General features: G+C 42.8%; 1 protein-coding gene across 1 annotated transcript in view; it reads left to right on the forward strand.

Annotated features, from left to right (window-relative positions):
* Nucleotides 1-23,199, forward strand: part of LOC140468867 (multiple C2 and transmembrane domain-containing protein 2-like) — a 487,492-nt gene that overhangs the window by 297,226 nt on the left and 167,067 nt on the right. The window contains exons 13-17 of the mRNA XM_072564927.1: nt 1,541-1,643; nt 2,020-2,122; nt 4,162-4,263; nt 9,168-9,242; nt 10,691-10,810. Coding sequence (XP_072421028.1) covers nt 1,541-1,643; nt 2,020-2,122; nt 4,162-4,263; nt 9,168-9,242; nt 10,691-10,810 — 503 coding nt within the window. The remainder of the gene's footprint in view (nt 1-1,540; nt 1,644-2,019; nt 2,123-4,161; nt 4,264-9,167; nt 9,243-10,690; nt 10,811-23,199) is intronic.

Consider the following 23,199-nt stretch of genomic DNA (forward strand, 5'->3'; position numbering starts at 1 on the left):
AGGAAACCTGGAGGTTCAGCAGCTCCAGTTGTTGGTGCTGCTGAGGCAGGCCAGAGATTGAGAAGGTGCTTCCGCATAGAGACAGTTTAGATAATGACAGGGAAGTGGGGCTGAGTTTAAAATTAAATCTCACAGGGACCGAGCAAGCATACCCCTCCATAGCTCTCTGATAGCAGCATTTGGTGCATAAATGTGATCCTCACTTCTGGCAGCTCTCTGAATGGATCCTGCAGTTCCTTGAGCTCCCCAGCTTAGTGCAGAGAGGGTACATCCATGGTTAATGGCTATGATAGTGAAATACTGACATGTACAAAGGTGACAGTAACGATAGTGGTCATTTACGAGAGTCTGAGAAGAGAGATGGAGTAGAATCCCTATAGTGTGGAAGCAGGCCATTCAGCCCATTAAGTCCTTATTGACCCTCTTAAGAGCATCTCACCCAGTTAGACCCACCACCATCCCTGCAACCCTGCATTTCCCATGGCCAATCCACTTAACCTGCACACCTTTGGACAGTGAGAGGAAACCAGAGCCCCCAGAGGAAACCCACACAGATATGGGGAGAAGGTGCAAACTCCACATTTGCCTGAGGCTGGAATTGAATCCAGGTTCCTGGTGCTGGGAGGCAGAAGTGCTAATTACTGAGCCACCATGATACCAGTGGTCTGAGCAATGTGTTGTTTAGTGTAAAAAAGAAGAAAAAATCCAGATAACATTCAAAGGAGAACCAAATTGTTGTTTAGACTGGGGCCCATACTGCTGTTAGCATAATACCAGTGAGTACTGCACTGTAAGTGTACATGACCTAGTCCCTTAAATATGCATGTGGGCTACCTACCACTTTGCAGTAGCCAATAAACCGGCCTTCCAGCTCACCCCCGGAAACCTCCCCAGGGGTAACAGTACACCCAGGATCTCTCCGAATGTGACTCTCTCCTGTTTCTCCAACCCTTCTCACTTCTATTAACTTCCTGGGTCCAGGAAAAGTTGACTCCTGCAATTTAATTTTATTTTTCATTCATCTAGTGGCAATTGTCATGAAAGTCAAATGTTTGAAGGCACTGCACTTGTCCTTCTGTGCTTCATGCTAATATTATCAGATTGTTAGATGCAGCTATGAATCGCATTAAGCAGAACATACAGTATGGAAACAGGCTATTCAGACAGGCCAGCCATGTTCATGCTGTATATTAGCCTCTTTTTACCCTGCTTTCTCAAACTCTTATCAATATACCCATCTACTTTTTTTCCCCCTCAATTACCGATCTGGTCTCCCCTTCAGTGTAGTTACGCTATTGACCTCAACTACTATTCCTCAAGGACAGACATTTTTTATATGTCTATGTCAAACCCTTCTGTAATTTTATGTTCTTTGCCTTCATGTTTCCTGATATTTATAATTATACAGAGCTGATATCATTCTTACAATTTTTGTTGTACCTTCCCCTGTGTGTCTATATCCTTAAACAACTTAGTTTAACACTTAAGATATGCTCCACTGTTTTTTTTTTCTTAACCAATCTTAACTGGTCATATGCAGGGAAAAGTGATCCATTCTGTGTTCTGGAGCTGGGCAATGATAAGCTACAAACTCACACTGTGTATAAGAACCTCAATCCTGAATGGAACAAAGTCTTCTCGTTGTAAGTTGCACTTAAAATTAACCTGAAAGTTGTACCTCTTCATTCCCCCAATGTGGGGATCGATTTTTTTTTGAGGGTTAAATATAAGAAAATCATGCTTTTCAAGCCTTAAGCAGCACTACATGATAAACACATTGATTCCTTAGTTATTGCTGGCATCATTCAAATTTTCTGTGTAAAATCCTTTTCTCAGCACAATATTTAATATCAAGTAATATTGAAATTTTCTATTAAATATTATGTAAAAGACCTTCAGAGTGAATTTAATCACAGCCTTAATTTATGTGCTATTAAAAGAGCATTAGCCTAATCGGAAATGATTGACATGTTGTGACAGTACATACTTTCTAACTGTGTCTCCCTGTCCTGTTTATAGTAACATTAGGGACATCCATGATGTCCTTGAGGTGACAGTCTTTGATGAGGATGGAGACAAGCCACCAGACTTCCTGGGCAAAGTTGCAATACCCTTGCTTTCCGTAAGCTCAACATTTTGTACTCGCCATCGGTTTTACTTACAGGTGTTGCTTTTAGAGATTTGTGTTCATCAGTTTTTTTTACACCAGTACCAAGCCCATGTCTATGTGATATCAAAAACCCTTTCACTTAAGCTGAGTGGGTGAGACTCCTATTGCCCTGTGATTATATTCAGATTCTTGCCTAAGAGGTATTGACAGGCAGCAGAACTTAGAAAGACTAAAACTTTGCCACGTTGTTATATGTAACCTATGGCCCTTCTACGAGTGAGCTGTAGAAGCCCAAGATAGCCATGATCACAGTTTTAGTTTGTTCTGCTTATCAGCTCTTGACCCTAACAGTTTAAGTATCACAACCTGTCTCCAGCTGCATTCGTTCCCTTTCCAGGCAAACAGGGACATAACTGGCCCATCATGCATTGCCAAATTAGATAACGTTGTGTCAAGTAAAGGGTGATGCTGTCCTGAGAGTTACATGTTTTAAGTTGCTTAACTCTTGAGGAATGGGTTATTATCGGTCAATCATTTTAGAATTGGAGGTGGAACAAGCAAGTTAGCCCTAATTTCAAGTTACTGACCAAAGATTCTGACACATTTACATTGAAGGGAAGGATGATAGCCCCATCCTGGTAAACTATAGACAGAAAGCAGCTGAGAAACGTTAGAGGGTGGCGTATGTGACTACTCAACCAATATAAATGTTACCTTCTTTTGCTCCAAACTCTAGTGGTCTAATGCCAAAAGGCTGGAGAAATTTCAAGGCCCATAAATTATGTGTAGAATGTGCAATGGTCAATCAGTGTTCATTATAAACTATTACAACTACGCGGAAAAGCTGAGCATCATCAAGCCTTATGTCACATCTGGGGAATTAGCCACACATCAGAGAACCATCACCCCCTCTCCCGACTTTGATTTAATTCCTCACTCTCTGCTGACCAGCCAAATACTGTGGAAATTTTCTCATGGAGATACTTTCACTGGTTTCTCATTCTCCATGATTTCAAACCTAATCTCAGCTCATTGTGCTCGCTATTCAGAGTTCAGTACTTTCTTATCTGGAGGATAATGTAAATCATGTGGAGCCAGAAACTGGGGAAAGATGTAGTGCAAGGGGTTATTGTTACTATGTAAATAAGAGGGTCTATATTATTAATGAGGTAAACTCACATGATTACTGGAATTAATGAGAGCTTGTTCCAGGTGAAGCCTCGTTCTTGTATAGTTGAAAGACAAAAATAAAAGATAAAGGTTCCCAACATTAATTGTCAACCCAAACAATGACCCATGATGATGATGATGATAACAGATGAACTTTCCTTAATGCCTCCTTCGATTTAAATGCACCAACTCATTGATCTTGCTATATCATGGGACCTTACTACTTGAGGGCTATCACTGATTACTTCCATTCACCTTCCCTTTCCTCCTTCCAACTCAATTCCTGTTGTGTTTCCCCTGGTAAGAAACAATTCCTCTGTCCACTCTCAGCTGCACTTTCTAAATCACAGCCTAGTCCATCAACCCCACAACAACCAATCTTCTTGAACGTATGCTCACATCTGCATTTCTATTCCTAGTTCTCTTTTAAACCATTACTCTGTCTCACAATGTGAAGTCAAGCAGCTTCCAAACAACCGATTGAACTAGGTGAGTGAATAGGTCACTGAGGTGTATCTGGCTTTATTTTACATTTTGGTACATAGTTACATGAGGATAACCATTGTCAGATTCATTTAGTTAAACTGTAAAGGAGACCTTAACCCTAGGATCACGACCTGGGTTAACATTGAAGCAATAACCCTGGAGGAAAGGCTTCATTTCAGACTCCACCTGACCCTTTAAACATTCCCAATTTGAACATTGGTACACAAACAATTTTAGCTTTGCAACAGCTCGGTGTGTGTGTGTGTGTGTTTGTATGTATATACACACACAGTCACTGGGTTGATCCTGCCACTTCCATTTTTATAGGTGAGTGAATGTGCGAGATTGCATTGTTAAGTTTTGTTTCCACTGAGCTTTCTCCTTTGTGACTCTAGATCAAGAACGGTCAAGAGACTGCCTATTTTTTGAAGAACAGAAAGCTGGGCCGACCAGAGAAAGGAGTTCTTTACTTGCAGATGGATATTATCTACAACCCGGTGAGTGAGAATGGAAATACTGCAGCACAGATTTCTTTGCAACCCTGTTGAACAGGCTGTGATGTAATCATATTTCATGACCTTACCTAAGTGGGGAATATGGTCAGAGGTTCACTGTAACTCTGACAGTGGCAATCATGTTGGACTGAACTATTCTAGGCTTCTTCAATGCCACCAGGGTAATATATAGGCCCAACACTTCTGACCTCAAATCAGTGCAGAGTGAGGATGGAACCCTTTCGAGAGATGAGAAAACTTTAGCCTTTGATGGGAGAGAGCACTTAAAAGAACTCCTAAGCCACGAGACCATTGTAAATAAGAGCCAGTTTGAGGAAGTTCCCCAGCTCCCCATCAAAGATGGACTGAGACTCAGACTCCCATCTAGTGGGGCAGAAGTCAAAGCTACCATTGGACAAATGAAGCATAGGAAAGCTGCAGGAATGGATGGGATTCCAATGAACATTTGAAACTTGGAGGAGTAGACTTTATCGGTCATCTCCATCAATTGTTCCTGAAAATCTGGAACAAAATGAAAATCTCTGCTGATATCAAGGATTTTGCCATCACCACCATCTTCAAGAAAGGAGACAAAGTGTACTTTGGAAAATACCGAGGGATCTCCGTACTCTCCATCGCCAGGAAAACCATCATGTGACACGTCTCAATGGAGCCCGGCTGATTGACAGCAGCTCATGGACCAATCAGTGGAGGGTGGGCAGGGCTGACAGACCAGACAGGAGCAGCTGGTCTTCTGACCCCATGACCATTAACCTTGCCAGGAGCTTTCTCCCAGATTCTGCAGTGATCCTTCTGGAAAGATAGTGTGGCTTCTGACCAAACTGGGCAGCACGGTGGCACACTGGTTAGCACTGCTGCCTCACAGCGCCAGAGACCTGAGTTCAATTCCTGCCTCAGGCGACTGACTGTGTGGAGTTTGCACATTCTCCCCGTGTCTGCGTGGGTTTCCTCCGGGTGCTCCGGTTTCCTCCCACAGTCCAAAGATGTGCAGGTCAGGTGAATTGGCAATGCTAAAATTGTCCGTAGTGTTATGTAAGGCGTAAATGTAGGGGAATGGGTGGGTTACGCTTCGGCGGGCCTGCGTGGACTTGTTGGGCTGAAGGGCCTGTTTCCACACTGTAAAGTAATCTAATCTAATCTAAAGTAATCTAATCTAATCTAAAACTGGAGAACTAAGGACATGATTTTCACTGCTTGACAATTCCAAGAGAAATACCGGAACACGAACCACTTGATTGAATCTGCCACTTTGCATTTGGAATATTGTGAGCTGTTTGGGGCCGTCTGTATAAGGAAGGATGTGCTGGTTTGAGAGGTGGGTCAAGAGGAAGTTTACAAGAATAATCTTGAGGACGAAAGGCTTATCATATGGGGACAGTAGAAGAATCTGGGTCTGTACTTGGAGTTTAGAAGGATGAGGGGGACATCTGCTTGGAACTTACAGCATACTGAGAGGCCTGGATAGAATGGATGTGGAGAAGATGTTTCCACTGTTAGGAGAGACTAGGACCCAAGGGCACAGCCTCAGCATGAAGAGACGACCCTTTAGAACTGAAGGAATTTCTTCAGCCAGTGGGTGGTAAATCTATGGAACTTATTGCTGCTGAAGGCTGTGGAGGCCAATTCGTTTATTATATTTAAGACAGAGGTAGATAGTTCTTGAGGTGTAAGGAGATCAAGGGTTACAGTGAAAAGGCAGAAGAATGGGTTTCAGAAACATATCAGTCATGATAGAATGTTGGTGCAGACGTGATGGGCTGAATAGCCGCATCCTGGTTCTATATTTTATGGTTTTGTTGCTGCCACCAGGATATGAACTTGTAATGTTTGCGAGAATGGTGTGGAGATTCAGTACCATCCTTAGACACCCAACATCATTAGTAGCTATTTTAAAACTGAAGTACAGAAGTGATGGGCTATTCATTGAATTTAGTCGTTGTAACTGAATCACAGTAGAACTGCATAGCCTGTTCCTTTGGCTGATTTGTTCAAGTAAGCTGAAGTATTAATAGTCAGTATACCTGGCAATATCAAACTATGCAGAATCTAACAGTAAAGCTTCTCTTTGCTGGCTATGGAAACCAATGGCAAGGCCACTATTTTCTCCCCATCCTTTGTTACCCTTGAGAGGGTGACTGAAAGCTGCCGTTCTGAACCGCTGCTTGAAGGTGCCTCCCCAATGCAGCTCAGCTGGGAGTTGCAGCATTTCTACGATGAGGGAATGGGCGACATGTTTCCAAGGCCAGGGAAATGTGTAGCTTGGGGTTGATAGCGTTCTCATGCCTTTGATACATTTATCGTGCACGAAATGCTTGAAGCCATTTCTGCCACTTTTTGTTTTGAATTATTGTACTTCCTCTGATCATCGAAATCAGTGTTTCACTGTTGAATTTCAGAAACCAATTCCCTGAACACAGTGGGCAGTAGTTACGTGCATTTAGATCCACAGGTTTTGGTGTTGTTTCTGTAGTAGACCTTCGGACCACTGCAGTTAATCTCTTTAAATAAAAAATAAACTGTGGCTTTAACTTTATACTGAAATCTTCAAGATTGCTAAATCAGTGGTATCCCATTGTTGTTATTTGGTAACATCAGTACTGATGGTTCTTTGTTACTAAACAGATAATGGCAAGCTGCTACCTCTATTACAGAACAAATTGTGTGAAAACACTATTTCTGAATAGGCTTCAACAGTGATATGCATTACACAATGCTTTTTAAAAAGAAACAATTTAAATGCGTGAGAAATTATTGAGGCTCTGGTTTGGATTGCAAGTGAACCAGATTTTTTTTTCGTTTAATTTGACGCTTCGGTGAATTTCATTTGAGATGTGGAGTGTTAAGGTTCCAGTGGAACACAACGATAGACACACAAGGGCAACTCTGACTGACGGTTAAAGACGTCTCACTCCAAGTTTAGATTTTGTGCATTCATTCACTGCAAATTATGTGATTTTCGCATCTGTTTTTCTAGAAGTGGATATATCTTGTGTGAGAGAGCTGGAACATCTAAAGTGACTTTGTGGGGAATCAGCAAAGAGCAGAACCAGTGTTTTGCTCACGGTGCAATGATGTTAACGTGAATATGTCTGTAGGATTATGTGGGAAAGACCTCCTGTCTGGAAATAAGGCAACTTTGGATTCTCTTTAATAGTGTGAGGTCAAAATTTAGACCTTTTTACACTGATTCTTGCATTTGCAATTAAAGTCAGAATTTGCAGACGAGAATGCAGAAGCTTGGGTTACATCAATGTAAACAATTGTGTTCTACAGAGAGGGTGGTGAATATTTCAGCTTTCCAGCATCTGTAACACTTTGTATTACTGTAAATAAAGGCAATGTCTTAATTTAGGTTCCTCTTATATTGTATATGGTAGTTAACATTTTAATATTAATAATAATATAAAATGAATGGCAGGAAGAACTGAAAGGCCTGTTCCTTTTGCTGACTGTTTTGCTCAAGTGAGTTAAAATAGTTACAGTCAGTACATCCAGCAATATTAAACTATGCAGCATGTAACTGCTGTCCTCTGGCTGGATTGCAGTCTTAAGTCCTTCACTATTATTTTATATCCCTCATATCTTTTATGAGGCTTTGGTTTGACGGTATTGAACTATCAATTAAACAAGGTCCTTTTAAGAAAATGCAAAAGCAGAAACTATTAATGGCGTATGTTTTGGGACTCAAAAGAAAAAAGATTCCATGGTATAGTCAATGACCCCCCCCTCCCACCCTGGTTATAATCTCTTCTGTTGGGCAAAAGATACAAAAACTTAAACACAGAACCAACAGATTCAAGAACTGCTTCTTCCCTGCTGTCATTAGACTTCTGAATGGACCTCTCAACTTTTACATTTAATGTTGATCTTGCTGTTTGTGCACTTTCTCTGCAGCCATAACATTATATTCCTCACCCTTTTCTATTACCCTATAACCTTTGTATGGTATGATCTGCCTCTACTGCGTGGCACAGTGGCTTAGTGGTTAGCACTACTGCCTCAAAGAATAGTCTAGTTAGCACTACTGCCTCAAAGTGCTAAGGACCTGGGTTCAATTCCCACCTCAGGCAACTGTTTCTGTAGTTTGTGCATATTTCCCATGTCTGTGCGGGGTTCCTCTCCCAGTCCAAAGATGTGCAGGCACGGGTAAATGTAAAGTACCAGGCTAGGGGAATGGGTCTGGCTGGGTTATTCTTCGGGAAGGTCAGTGTGGACATTTTGGGCCTAAAGGCCTGTTTCCACACTGTAGGGATTCTTGACAAATTTCTTTTTAAGACCAGAAATAGTGGTTTGGGGCCATGCTGCACAAAAACTTTATGTTTTTTCAGAACAAACATGGAAACAGGAAACTAACTTGTCGATACATAGTTGTCGATGTGAGGGCTGGAGCTACGTCCAATAAATAGTCTAGTTCAAGCAAGGGCTGATGCCGCAGCACTCAGTCAAGACAAAATGAGGAAATATGGAAGGAGTTATGAAAGTTCTAGTGAAAAGGTTAGCATTGATACAAATCCAGTTTTCTGGATGTTTACATGACTGGCTATTGTGGTGAAATTATTTTATCCCACAATGCCTTAGATAACCAGCAAACCAAGAAGTAAACTCATTGAGACTGAACTTTCAGATGAGAGTCATACTCTAAGAAAGCACAGCTTATTTTTGATCAAAATCTCAATACATGTCAATCTTCAGACAACAAACATATTTCTTCCATCGGATATCTTTTATTATTAGAGTGTGGGTCCTATGGTGTTGTTATGCTGTCTTCAAGCTTGGCTTCTAATGGGGACACAAAATGGGTGAATTTCCAGCAGGTTTGCTGGATCATGTTCTCTTACACGTGGAAGCTTTCTGAAAATGCTCATTTTGTTTTTAAACTTTCTCAGATTAAAGCAAGTATCCGAACATTTAAACCCAAAGAACCAAGAAATCAAGAAGAAAATGCCAAATTTTCCAGAAAGGTACTTGAGTATTCTACACTAACAGCTGTAATTTGCAAATTTGTGGTTTCTCAATTTACTTGTTGAGCCCATAGTGTATTCTTATTGACGGTTCCTGCTGTTAGAGCCCTGAATGATGTAACAGTATAGGTAATGTCACCATAGTCCCAGAGTACGGTAGAGTTGCTCTCTCATTAGAGAGATGCAACTGATGGTGAATTTAGCCTGAGGGTCACCATACCTCAGGGAGGGGAGAGGTAATGGTAATCTCACCTGGTATGGGAATTGAACCGGAGATTTTGGAGTCAGTCTGCATTGCAAACCAGCCAACTGAGCTAACTGAACCCCTTTAACAGTTATGAATGGAGGGTATGATTATGGGGTCACTGGTGTAAAATTTCATGCACATAATTTTATTTTACCGAGGGCCTGGTGGAAGCCCTTAGCCATCTATATGTTAATATGGAATCTCTAGCTTAAGGCTGTAAATATTCAGGAACTAGTCTGGGGAAAATGCAGTGAATGCTATTGTAATAAATACTGATGACTGTTAATTAAGATCTGAGATGCAGTAATAAGGATAGTAGGTTAAAATCTTCCAGCTTTGTGAGTATGTGATGCGAAGGCATGAACTATGCCTTCCAAGTGTTTTGAAGCTCTGTTTAGAGAGATGGCTTAATGTGTGTCCAGATGTATCTCAGTTATACAATGCAGGAAAGTGAACATGAGGAGTGTCAGATCAGCCATGATCCTATCCAATGGAGGAGCAGGCACAAGGGGTTGAATGGCCTACTCCTGTTCCTATTTCTTATGAGATATTTCTAGATATTAAAGACATAAACAAATGTGAGGATATTGCGTGCAAAAAGCAATGAGGTTTTAGGTTTATGTTCAGTGTCTTGTATGCTCAAGCGCGGGATACAAGAGTATAGTGGAAAGTGTACAACGTCACCACGCACAGCGTTATCTTGGGTACAAAGTACCTCGGAACAAAATCTTAGTTACAGAAATAGCAAACTAAAGAAGTAAGTTAAGAAGTTCAGCACAACAGTTGTCTTTGCATAGAAGTAGAAAAATAAAGAAATAGAATTAAAATGTCAAATGTTCCAGTCCTTTCATGAGCCATGGTGCTGACAGATGTCCCAAGCTGGGCTTCCCCAAGAGAGCTCGCTTGCTGTCCTCTGCATTTGCCCTACTTTCACCTATGCTGAGGTAAGACTAAGCTCTTAGAGAGCTTGTTATCCAGGTAAACTCAAGTGATTGCGGAGGGAGGAAAGGGGAGGGGGTGGAGAGGAAGGTCACAAAGTCTTTGCTGCTGTCTGACTGTTCAGCATGGCCTTAGATGGAATCAAACCCCTTCGTGCTGAATCATTCGTCCGAGAGCAGTGAAGGCAAATTGGAGCACTGCTGTTAGACTGCACAACTACCATTGATCCAGTCTCTTCCCCCTGTTTGTTTGATGTTCACAGACATTAACAAGGAACGTTCGGCGTGTTCGGAATATCACCAGGGCGATATGGAATACTTTGCAGTTCATCCAGAGCTGCTTTGAATGGCATTCTCCCCAGAGAAGTTTAATTGCCTTTCTGGTAGGTGATATTATTGCAATCTATAATTCTCATCTGCACAGAAGGAGAACAGTGTTCTGACATTAGGAGCTTCAGATATGGTACAGCAGCCTTTAAGCTACACTGCAATATCTTAATATAGAAAACCTCTAAGTTAACAGTCTTCAATACGATGATCACGTGGTCCTGCTGCTTCAAGAAAATACACATAGAGTCATGCAGCATGGAAACAGACCCTTCGGTCTGACCAGTTCATGCTGAACATAATCCCAAACTAAACTAATCCCACATCCCTGCTCCTGGCCCATATCCCTCCAAGCCTCTCCTATTCATCTACTTCTCTAAGCATCTTTTAAACATTGTAACTGTGGCCGTAGGGGTCTACTGCAGGCTATCCACTTGATTCTGTTAGCACTCGGTCCTTTTAGTAGAGAAATCAAGGGATACGCTTACATTGGGCAGCCTCTGTCGCCATTTTGAGAAGCACCCAGCCTGCATCTCCACCCCCTTTTTAATTGATAGTGCAGCCAAGGAGGTTATCGTCTGGTTAGTGCAAAATCATTGTCACTGTCAATGAGGAGCAAAGGTACTCCCCCTAGTGTCAGACCAGTACCATGGGCCCTGTTAACCTGGGAACCCCTCCTTTTGTGTCAGGCCAGTTTGATCTCCAGCCTAATGAAGACAAACCACTTGATGCTGGAAATCTGAAATCAAGACAGAAAGTGCTGGAGATACTCAGCTGGTCTGGCAGTATCTGCGAAGAGAGAAACCGAGTTAGTGTTTCAAGTCTGGTCTGATTCATCTTCACAACCAGATCTGAAGCCAAGTCATATCGGATTTAAACCCATAACTCTCTCCCTCTCTCCGCAGGTGTTGCAAGACCCTGCTGAGCTTCTCCAGTACTTTCAGTTCTGGTTTTGATCTGCAGGCGGCTAACCTCTGCGATGCTTCAGAGTGGCAAACTGGAGGGGCCTGTCATAAGCAGCACATGATGTGTCAGTAACGTGATCTGGTCTGTAGTTTGTATGGTCGAACTAGCACACCATGCTGCCAGATGATAAAAATGTGCCCTCTTGACTTTGGTTTTGTGAAACTGTTGCGCCATCGACCACACAGTTAACCGTCTGAATTGCTGCCATATTTTAGTCCTGGATATCACCCTTTTCAAGTATATTTGGATATTATAAGAGTAATGAATTTGCATGATCATAAGAAGATATTTCTAAAACAACCAGTTGTGTACTTCTGAAGTATGTCCTATGTTGTAATGTGGGAAACATGGCTGTCATGTCCTACACTGTGACAATTTTGCTTTCTTATTCATGTTGGTCAGGAAATAAATGTTGGTCAAGATCCTGGTCAGTCTTCTCTGCTCTTCCTCAAAATAATCCCTGATCTATGTTGCCTACATCTGTGAAGGCATTTGCCACATCAATATAGTTGTCCCTCTGATAATTCAGAGCTGGAGTATCAGTCTGGACTTAACTTACGACAGCAATTTCGAACGGGGTATGAACGTAACCTCCTGACTCAGCGTATGAGTATATCATCCACTGAGACAAGTTAGGCTTGACTCACAAAAGTGACAGACTGTTGCTCGGCAGCATTAATTGCAATCTTTTGGGAGAATGCCAAAGATGTATCTTTGTGCAATTATCAAACTCAACACCTCTGCAAAATCAAGGGTTGGATGGTTTGGAAAGCTTCTGGTTGATTAGCTCGAGTTAGGTGGCAATGATGTGGGTTGTGAAGAGCCATGGTTGAATATATTTATTGGCCTAGTGTTCAAATGCATTGCTCTGGACAATTTTGACTCTCATAAGTGTTCAATTATAAATTTTTTTTTAGAAAACTGCCAAATGCTTGTCAGCTTGGATTTTAACATTATTCATCGGATACGAGTTTCTATAGCGTTTGGTTGTAACATTAATAATTGAGAGAGTTCTAAGAATTTTGAGAGAGTCCAAATAAACTATTTCCCTGTAACTAGCTCGAATATCACCAGTCCCATTTTCCCCTTGATTAACAAGGTAAAACCTATGAATCTTCCTTCAACTTTTCAATGATTGTAATAATGTTGTTGGGCCCAATTTAAAAGTGATTTCTGTCTTCCTTCATGTCTCTCAACTACTCCCCCCATTGATGAGCACATTGGGAATCTGCTCACTATTAGGGGTGTAGGTACGGCAGCAGGCTATTCAGCTCCTTGAGTATGCTACGCTATAAAGTTTGATCACCATTGGTCTCTCATGAACCCATCTTGAATCGCTAACCCTTAACCCTGCCTAGTGAAAAGGTATCAGTTCCAGTTTTGACATTCCACTTGAGATCTCTCCACCCCACCCACCATCATTGATAGTTTTGAGGTGAAGTGCTTCTGATCTTCACTCCTCTTTGTGTGTGAAAATGTTTGCTCTGATGTTCCCTTAGATTGAACCAGTTCTAAGGTTAACTATGTGACCTTGTGTTACCAACATTGTTTTTGAACCACTTGCTGAGATGATGTACAGAGAGTGACATGGGTTACTTTCCTTTCTAATGTTCTCTGCCTTCCTTGGTAATTGTTCTGTCTTTACTGTCCAATAACTGAACTAAGAATAGGGCACTGACAGTGAGGAGTTCTGCTGAGGAATTAGCAGTGTGCTACCAGTGACCTCATAGGATCCCTACAGTGTGGGAGTAGGCCATTCAGCCCATTGAGTCCACACCAACCGTCCTCATTCTGACCGAACCCCTGTTCTATCTCTGTAACCCTGTATTTCCTATGGCTAATCCACCTATCCTGCACGTCCCTGGATACAATGGGCAATTTAGATTAGATTAGATTACATTACAGTGTGGAAACAAGCCCTTCGACCCAACAAGTCCACACCAACCCGCTGAAGCGTAACCCACCCATACCCCTACATTTACCCCTTAACCTAACACTATGGGCAATTTAGCATGGCCAATTCACCTGACCACACAGTCAGTCGCCTGAGGCGGGAATTGAACCCGGGTCTCTGGCGCTGTGAGGCAGCAGTGCTAACCACTGTGCCACCGTGCTGCCCATTTAGTATGGGCAATCCACCTAAACTGCACATCTTCAGACTGTAGGAGGAAACCAGAGCACCCAGAGGAAACCCACACAGACACAGGGAGAATGTGCAAACTCCATGCACGCAGTCACCCGAGGGTAAGAATTGAACCCAGGTTGAGAGCACTGTGAGGCAGCAGTGCTAACTACTGAGCCACCGGACCATCCTGTCAGATTTGCACACCAGCATGTACCAATGAACCAACCTCATTAGCAACGACCAATTATTTTGGAAACTGATGACCCTGCCAGTCTGTCTGAGGTGGACCCTCAAATGCTCTGCTTGGCAAGCACTTTGAGTTGAATTTGACTGAGTCTGGAGTCCCCTAATGGAGGGGCTGCAGATTGTCCAGAACATTTTTGACCCTGAAACAATTTATAAGGATGCAGCCACTTAGAGAGACACAGGGGCCTAAAGGTTTGGCAGCCTTGCCATGGGCTCTGGCATTTGGGTAAATGCCAAAGCAAATCTGTCAGGAAGGCAGAATTTGTGGGCATTGAGTGACGTTGCAGCTGATTGGCCTATCGCAGCTGCTATTTTTTATGCTTTGATGTTTGAACAGATGCATGAGATTCACTGAATATCGTCACATGCCTGTAGCTTTATTTGTCCCTTTAACATCTTAAAACTACTTCTCCGCTGGCATGTCACAATAGCAATAAGATGGAGCGGAGCTGAGAGGTTTAAGATCCTTGATCCCTTCAAGAGCCCATTGAACAGTAAAGAACAACAAAGCGGGGGAAAGAGAAAGCACAAGAGGAAAGGTAAGAGGAAGCTTGGCATCTTTGCTAAACCGTACAGCACACACTGCACGACCAAGTTCATTCCAATGCAGTCTTTGGAAACAGATGTGGTGGAAGCTGGCACATCTGTCAAGTGCCAGGGCAGTACTGCTACCCAGCAAGGCTATATACCCTGTAGCTGGCATACATCTGCATATTGTACAATATTATCAAAATCTGCTGGCCTCAAGCTGAACTTCTAATAAATCTTACAGCTCTGTAATGTGAGGGTTTGAGTTAGAGGCTGAATAGACTGGGGATTTTTTTTCGCCTGCCGCATCAGAGGCTGAGGGGTGACCTTATAGAAGTTTACAAAGTCATGAGAGGCATGGATAGGGTGAATAGTCAAGGTCTTTTTCTCAGGGTACGGGAGTCCAAAACGGAGGGCATAGGTTTAAGGTGGATGGGGAAAGATTTTAAAAGGACCTGAGGACTATCTTATTCACGCAGAGGATGATGCGTGTGTGGAAAGAGTTGCCAGAGGGAGTGGTGGAGATGGGTACAAATATAACATTTAAAAGGCAACTCTATGGGTATATGAATTGGAAGGGTTTAGAGGGATATGGAGCCAAATGCTGGCAAATGGGACTAGGTCAGATTGGGATTACTGAAGGGTCTGTGTCGATGCTGTATGACTCTGTGTGACTCTACCTGCCTGTAACTAAGGGAATCTGGAGCTGGGGCAGCATTTTGGACTAAGTGGTCTTCCATTTAATATGGAGAAGAGGAAACATTTCTGCTGTCAGACAGAAAGTAATCTTTGGATTTCTGTAGGTCTTTATTGCAAGTGAATGGAGTATAAACATAGGGCCCCCTTGCTACAATGGCATTGGTGAGACTGCATGCAGCCAATGCTCCTTAAAAGTCGCTGGGTCAAAATCCTGGAGCTCCCTCCCCAACAACATGCTGGGTCTACCTCCACCCAAACCGACTGCAGTGGTTCAAGAGGGCAGCTCACCATCACCTTGTCAGGGTGCACCGAGGGACAGGCAATAAATGGTGGGCCAGCCAGCGACACCCACATCCCATGAGTGAATTTAAAGAAAACATTTTGTTCTCATGAGAGATGTCCTTGTATTTTAAGTAATTCAGAAACTTTTGACAAGGTTGTATCCTGGGATGAAAGGTTCGTTATCTGTCTGAGAGGAGATTGAGGCAAATTGGTCCTGTCCTCATAGGCATTTAGAAAACTCCTATCAAAACATGTCTGACTCTAAGGGGGATTGGCAGGGTAGGTGCCGAGAGGATGTTGTCCTTTTATGAAGGAATCTAGAATCTGCAGTTTCAAAAGAAGAGGGTCTCCCATGAGAATCTGTTCTCTCAATTCTTTAGATATCTGCATGCCAGAGTGCAACAGAAGTTGAGTCACTCCGTATACTCCAGGCTCAGCTAGACAAGTCCTTAATCAATAGGGGATTCGAGTGTTATGGAGAATAGGCCAGAAAGTGGATTTGCGGCCACAACCAAATCAGCTTTGACCATGAACGGTGGGTGAGGCCCAAGGATCTGTAAAGTCCATGTGTTCCTATATGTTCCGAACTGGCACAAGGGCGAGGCTGAATATTCAGCACATCCTTATTACATCATAATGGAGAGGCAATGACCTATTGGTATTATCACAAGGCTGTTAATCCAGAGACTCAGATAAGATTGTAGGGACCCAGGTTTGAAATCCCGCCATGGCAGATGGTGTAAGTTCAACTAAGTAAAATCTGGAAGAGTTTAATGGTGATCGTGAATCCATTGTTAATTTTTGGAAAAGCCCATCTGATTCACTAATGTCCTTCAGGGAAGGAATCTGCCATCCTTACCCAGTCTTGCCTACATGTGACTCCACACCCACAGCAATGTGCTTGACTCTTAACTGCCCTCTGGGTAATTAGGGATCGTCAATAAATGCTGACTTAGCCAGCGACACCCTAATCGTGTGAATGAATGAAAAACAGTTACTGTATTCTCTAGTGCGAATAAATGGGATTCGTGTAGTTTGTTAGTTGACATAAATATAATGGGCCAAAGGATTTGTTTCTGTTCTGCATGATTACATTAGAATCCCTACAGTATGGAAATCCCTTCGGCCCAACAAGTCCACACCGACCCTCCGAAGAGTAACCCACCCAGACCCATTCCCCAACATTTACCCCTGACTAATGGACCTAACACTATGGGCAATTTAGCATGGCCAATTCATCTGATCTGCACATCCTTGGATTATGCGAGGAAACCCACACAGACACAGGGAGAATGTGTGGAGTTTGCACAATCATTTGCCCGAGACTGGAATGGAACCCAAGTACTTAGCATGTGAGGTCTCAGTGCTGACCACTGAGCTACCGTGCTGCTCACTGCTGAATGAAGAAATTGCTTCTCACTCTAAATTTAATGGGAAACCCCTTATTTTGATATCGTATCCCCAAGCTCTGAACTTCCCCACGAGGGCAAAATGTTTCTCAGTATCTACCCTGCTCTATTGTTCCTACCCGGCATTGCACACTTCCTTCATGCAGAGAATGTAATGTTAATATATGGAAGGCTTCTTCAGGCATCCTCGTCAATATTTACCTGCAATCTGTTTATCTGTGCTGTTAACCTGGCTGTTGTCTGTGGGACCTTAGTATGTGCAAACTACTCTATTTTCTGTATTGACCTATTTCTATGCTGTACTGTATTGTATTATACGTAATGGGCTGTGAAGTGCTTTATGATGTCCTGAGGACATCTTGGTTTGTTAGCAATGTCCATACTTTTGAGCCTTAGTAATAGTTGACCAGGCTATAATATCAGGTTGAAACCTGCCTTTAACACACTTTTAATGTCCACATGGAACTTATAGAGTATGTCTTGGAGATACTGATTCCCTGTTGAGATGGATGGGGTAAGTGTAGTGGATTTAAACTGCAGGAGCAGTTCTCAAGATGGGAGAGTGTACTTAACCCTTTCTGCAGAGCTATTCTTGCCTTGCTTTATCTGCCAAGTTTCCTGAAGGCCAGTGATTAAAAACAGAAACCACAAAGAGTCATAGAGATGTACAGCATGGAAACAGACCCTTCGGTCCAACCTGTCCATGTTGACCAGATATCCCAACCCAGTCTAGTCCCACCTGCTAACACCTGGCCCATATCCCTCCAAACCCTTCCTATCCATATACCCATCCAAATGCCTCTTAAATGTTGCAATTGTACCAGCCTCCACCACAACCTCTGGCAGCTCATTCCATATACGTACCACTCTCTCTGTGAAAAAGTTGCCCCGTAGATCTCTTTTATATCTTTCCCCTCTCACCCTAAACCTATGCCCTCTAGTTCTGGACTCCCCCACCCCAGGGAAAAAACTTTGTCTATTTATCCTATCCATGCCCATCATAATTTTGTAAACCTCTATAAGGTCACCCCTCAGCCTCCGACGCTCCAGGGAAAACAGCCCCAGCCTGTTCAGCCTCTCCCAATAGCTCAAATCCTCCAACCCTGGCAACATCCTTGTAAATCTTTTCTGGACCCTTTCAGGTTTCACAACATCTTTCTGATAGGAAGGAGACCAGAATCACATGCAATATTCCAACAGTGGCCTAACCAATGTCCTGTACAGCCGCAACATGACCTCCCAACCTGCACTCCAGTGTCTCTTTGTTCATCAACACTCCCTAGGACCTTACCATTAAGTGTGTATGTCCTGCTAAGATTTGCTTTCCCAAAATGCAGCACCTCGCATTTATCTGAATTAAACTCCATCTGCCACTCCTCAGCCCATTGGCCCATCTGGTCCAGATCCTGTTGTAATCTGAGGTAACCCTCTTCGCTGCCCACTACACCTCCAATTTTGGTGTCATCTGCAATGTGAAGTTCCTATCCCCAGTATTTCAATGGATGAGTGGATGTTGACTCTCTCCCATCCCACGTCCATGAAATCCAGGAAAAGCTAAGGATTGGATTGAAGATTTTCTTGAAGTTTGCCATTGCCAATGAACCCAGTCCTTTCCCTTTCTCTCCAATACCAGGGGGACATTAAAATGGTAGGTCTAAGTTAAATGTATAACCACAAGTAGACCTGATTTGGAGATGCCGGTGTCGGACTAGGGTGTACAAAGTTAAAAATCACACAACACCAGTAATAGTCCAACAGGTTTAATTGGAAGCAGTAGCTGTCTAAGTAAGCCAGTGCCTCTAATTAAAACTGTTGGACTATAACCTGGTGTTATCTGATTTTTGACTTTGTACACAAGTAGACCGTTTGAGAAATCATCTCCAGGTAGGTCTTTGAGTTTTGCTGCAATTTCACAACTCGAAGTGTGATGTTATTCTGAACTTAGTGGGATAATCAAGAATAACCAATTTGGTGAAGAGCTGTGAAACTGGAAGTCGAACTGAGTTGTGACTTTAAGAGGATTCCAGCATGTGGTAATAAATGGAATACTGGCTGCAGTTCAGAAAAGTTGCCTCAGGGAGCCTAAGTATTTCATGCAATACAGCCTTACTGTGTGACAGCCCCACTGTGTGGCCTGGTGTCACCTTATCCAGAATATGGTTACAGCCACAGTGTAATAAATGGTTGACCAGAGCTGTATAGGAAGGTGTAATATCCACTTGGAATTTCCCTCCTGTCGTACAGGCCTCGACTGAGGCTGCCAGCCTTCCTCACTGTGATACTAACTTTGGGGGAGAGATGTAAAACAGGTTGTCAAATGACTATCCTGTTTTACAGTGTTGCACACATTTGAAATCTATGCTTATTCATGGGCTTGAAAGATGATAATAAAAAGTGAGAGCTTTCAAGGCAATTCTGATGTAATCTTTAATAAAAACCCTGGGATTAGGCTGTACATTCTGCTCCTTGTGAAGACTTGCTTGCCCCCCCCCCCAAATTAATTATCTTTAATCTATCCTAAATTACTCACAAGTTGTGTCCTTCCAAACCTGATACCCATGCTATCCGTTCTTCAGTGAACTGATAATTTCAAAAATCTGAATTTGATTATTTTCCACTCGACAAACATATTAAGAGTTGCGTAACCATGAGGAAATGCAGCACAGTCCTCCCACAGTCGAAAGATGTGCAAGTTGTGTGGATTGGCCAGGCTAAACTGTCCCATAGTGTCCAGGGATGTGCAGGTTGTGGGTGCATTGGCCAGGCTAAACTGTCTCATAGTGTCCAGGGATGTGCAGGCAAGGTGGATTGGCCAGGATAAATTGACCCGTAGTGTCCAGGGATGTGTGGGCTAGATGGGAGGAGCTGTCGGAACTAAGAGGAATACTGTTTGGAGAGTCAGTACAGACATGCTAGGCTGAACGGCCTTGATCTGCACCAAAGAGATTGTATTCAATCGTACATTGTATTCTATGTTCTGTATTCTGTGTTCTATTCCATTCTGTGTCCTGTTCTGTTCTATGTTCTGTTCTATTCCATTCAATAACATAAAGCAGCCATGATCTGACTGAGTGCTGGAAGAAACATGTGGGTTGAGTATCATCCTCCTTTCCATTCTTTAACGTTTAGAGAGATCAGCAAGGTTCAAGCTGAATGTAATGTTGTTTAATATTACTTTAGTTTGTCTCCTTGCTGACACGAGGACTTAATCTGAGGAGCCTGTCTAGCGATTCTCAGTCCTGCCAGTCTGCTATGTATCTTCACAAGATGAAGATAACTGCCCCCCTGATAACTAGTTTATTCAGCATTTTAATACAGGGTGCCCATTCCCTTTCTTTCTGTCTCCAATCTCTGTCTGAGCATTAATGGAAGTAAAGCGTCTCTGTTCTCTGAATACCTGTGCAGCAGTCAGTGGATCACAAAAGGAGACTCAGTAACCTGAGTGCAATAGCGTTTAATTATCGTCTCAGAAGACTGATACCTTGTGTGAACTGTGACCCTTGTGAAGAACTCACCTTGTACCCAGATTTCCATATAATGTAGCCTTGTCTCCTCGGCGACTGAGATTTGACTGTCATTTTGTTCTGAAGCTGTCATTTTTATTAGTGTGGCACACGGTATTTTTTTTTGTTTGAGACGCACGTCAGACGGTTTTATGTTGTCTATTATTTTCCCGGGTCTTTCCGAAAGCTGCCTCTTTTTATTGCAGTTGGATGTGGGCGTGCTTGATGTGGGTAGGATGTAATTATACTCGCTGCAGGTGACAGTTACAAGAAGGCTTTAGCAAAAACGCAACTGAGTGATGGAAAACTTCGAACAAAAACGCACCTTGTGGTCTGGAAAAAAAAAAGAGAAACGTATTTCTCCAATCCGTGGCGGAGTTTAATGTGATTTTAATGCTGTTTGCTGCCTTGACCTGTTCTGCATTTCTTAATATAATGGATTGTATGGATCTCTTTGCCCTGTCTCTCCAGCATCTTGCCTATTGTGCACACAAGCAAAAAAATAACAAAAAGACATCTTCTGTGGCAGCTACTTTGTGTGTCACAGTCATATAAAGCAGTGTTTGGGTGGGAATGCTGCCACAGTCTTGCTCCGTGGCCTCACAGACAGGGCACCTACTTTGCTCTTGCTGACCCCACAGATTATTCACTGTGATTTAGCCCAGTTGGAGGGAAAATGTTCATTATCTGTTTCAGCTTGGTTTGGCTCAGTTTAGCATATTGATTTATGATGCACCATGGTAACCACACTTGACTAGGATTATTGTGCCTGTTCTAAAGTATGATCGAAAATATCTTGCATTGTTTTGTTTGCTGCATTTGCACTGAATGGTGTCGCCCAGGTTATAGAATTTATCTGTGAAAAATGCCTTCTATGAAACGATTGAGACCCGTTACTTCGGGCTGGAATGTTTAATGTTTGGAGCAGAGAAGGCCGAGGAGCGGGGTTTATGGAGCTGGTATTCCCGTTCTTATATCTGGGTTTGTGACCATTCAGGATAAACTGGTGTAAACGTGCACCTTCTGCACATCCCAGCAGCAAAGGCAATGAGAGTGAGGACATTCAGGGCTGTGATGCCCTTGTGCACCCAGTGCTGCAGCTGCTGGTGCTCCAGCTGGTGCTGCTGGCATTCCTGGTGGTGCTGCTGGTGCTCCAGCAGGTGTAGCTGGCAATGCCAATGCTGCTGCTGGTGCTCCAGCCGGTGCTATTGGCATTTACAATGTTGCTGCTGGTGCTCCAGCCGCTGCTGCTGCTGGTATTCCCATTGCTGCTAGTGTTCCTGATGCTGCTGCTGGTATTCCCATTGCTGCTGGTGTTCCTGATGCTGCTGCTGGCATTCCCATTGCTGCTGGTGCTCCTCACCTGAAGTCCATTGTAAAGGTTCATTATGTGCTCCTTTGCTGCCGTGGAGGCTGACAGCATGGAAGTGCAGGTCAAAGGCAAACCTGTCCAAGGATACAAAAAGGTCAGCAAGAGTCTTAGAAATCACTTCTCAAGCTGGGATACACAGTCTCTATTGAGTCCCAGCTGATGGCTATTACTGAACAAGTTAGAATGCAGACTGAATCTTGCTTGATAGATCATATTTTGTTTTAATTTTAATGAGGTGGCCTTCCATTGAACCAGGAACATGCGATACAGGAGATTTCATTTTACCAAGAAAACCAGTGTTTGTTTCACAAAAGAAAATTGAATAAGCCCAAACTATTTACATATAATGCAAACTAAATATTTTAAAACACAAGGTTAGAGATAAATAGACAAGGTCTTTTCCCCAAGATGGGGGAAGTCCAGAACTAGAGGGCATATGTTTAGGGTGAGACAGGAAAAATTTAAAAGGGATCTAAGGGACAACCATTTCACACAGAGGATAGTGCATGTATGGAATGAGCTGCCAGAGGAAGTGGTGGAGGCTGGTACATTAGAGGGATATGGGCCAAGTGCTGGCAAACGGGACTAGATTGGGTTGGGATATCTGGTCAGCATGGATGAGTTGGACCAAAGGGTCTGTTTCCGTGTTGTACATCTCTATTACTCTATCACTCTATATAATGATGACAATAGCCAGTAGCATTGTTGCTAGATTCGTAATCCAGAGACCCAGGTAATGCTCTGAGGAGCCATGATTGAAGACTACCATGGCAGATGGTAGAACTTGAATTTAATAAAAATCCGGAATTAAAAGTTTAATCATGACCATGAAACCACTGTCCGTTATTGTGAAAACCCATTTGGTTCACATGCTCTTTATGAAAGGAAATATTACTCTTCAGAGGGTCATTGTGGACTTGGGCCAAAGGGCCTGTTTCCATAATGTAGGGGATCTAATCTAATCTAACCAAATCAGTGTACTTTTTACAACACCTCACTCTGTTTGATTTAACTATGACTCTGATTTCCAGTCTCAAAAATCTCAAAGCTTTTCCTCAAGCTTTTCTTCAGACCTGAGTTTAAAAATACAAAGCTTCCAATAACGTCTTCAGGGTTTTGTCCAAACATCTCTAGTCTGGAACTATTACTAGCCTCCTTACTCTGAGGTAAACTATCCTAACTGTCTTCCCAGGAGCACTTTCATCTTCATTCCTAGGACTTCTGCAGAACTACCTCAAACTGGAAATTTGAAAAACAAAACCTTTGTTTTTTTGGCCAGGGGTGTTTCCATTAAGCTTGAACAAAAACCAACTCC

This window comes from Chiloscyllium punctatum, chromosome 48 (assembly GCF_047496795.1).
Source record: "Chiloscyllium punctatum isolate Juve2018m chromosome 48, sChiPun1.3, whole genome shotgun sequence".
Taxonomy (NCBI): Eukaryota; Metazoa; Chordata; class Chondrichthyes; order Orectolobiformes; family Hemiscylliidae; genus Chiloscyllium; species Chiloscyllium punctatum.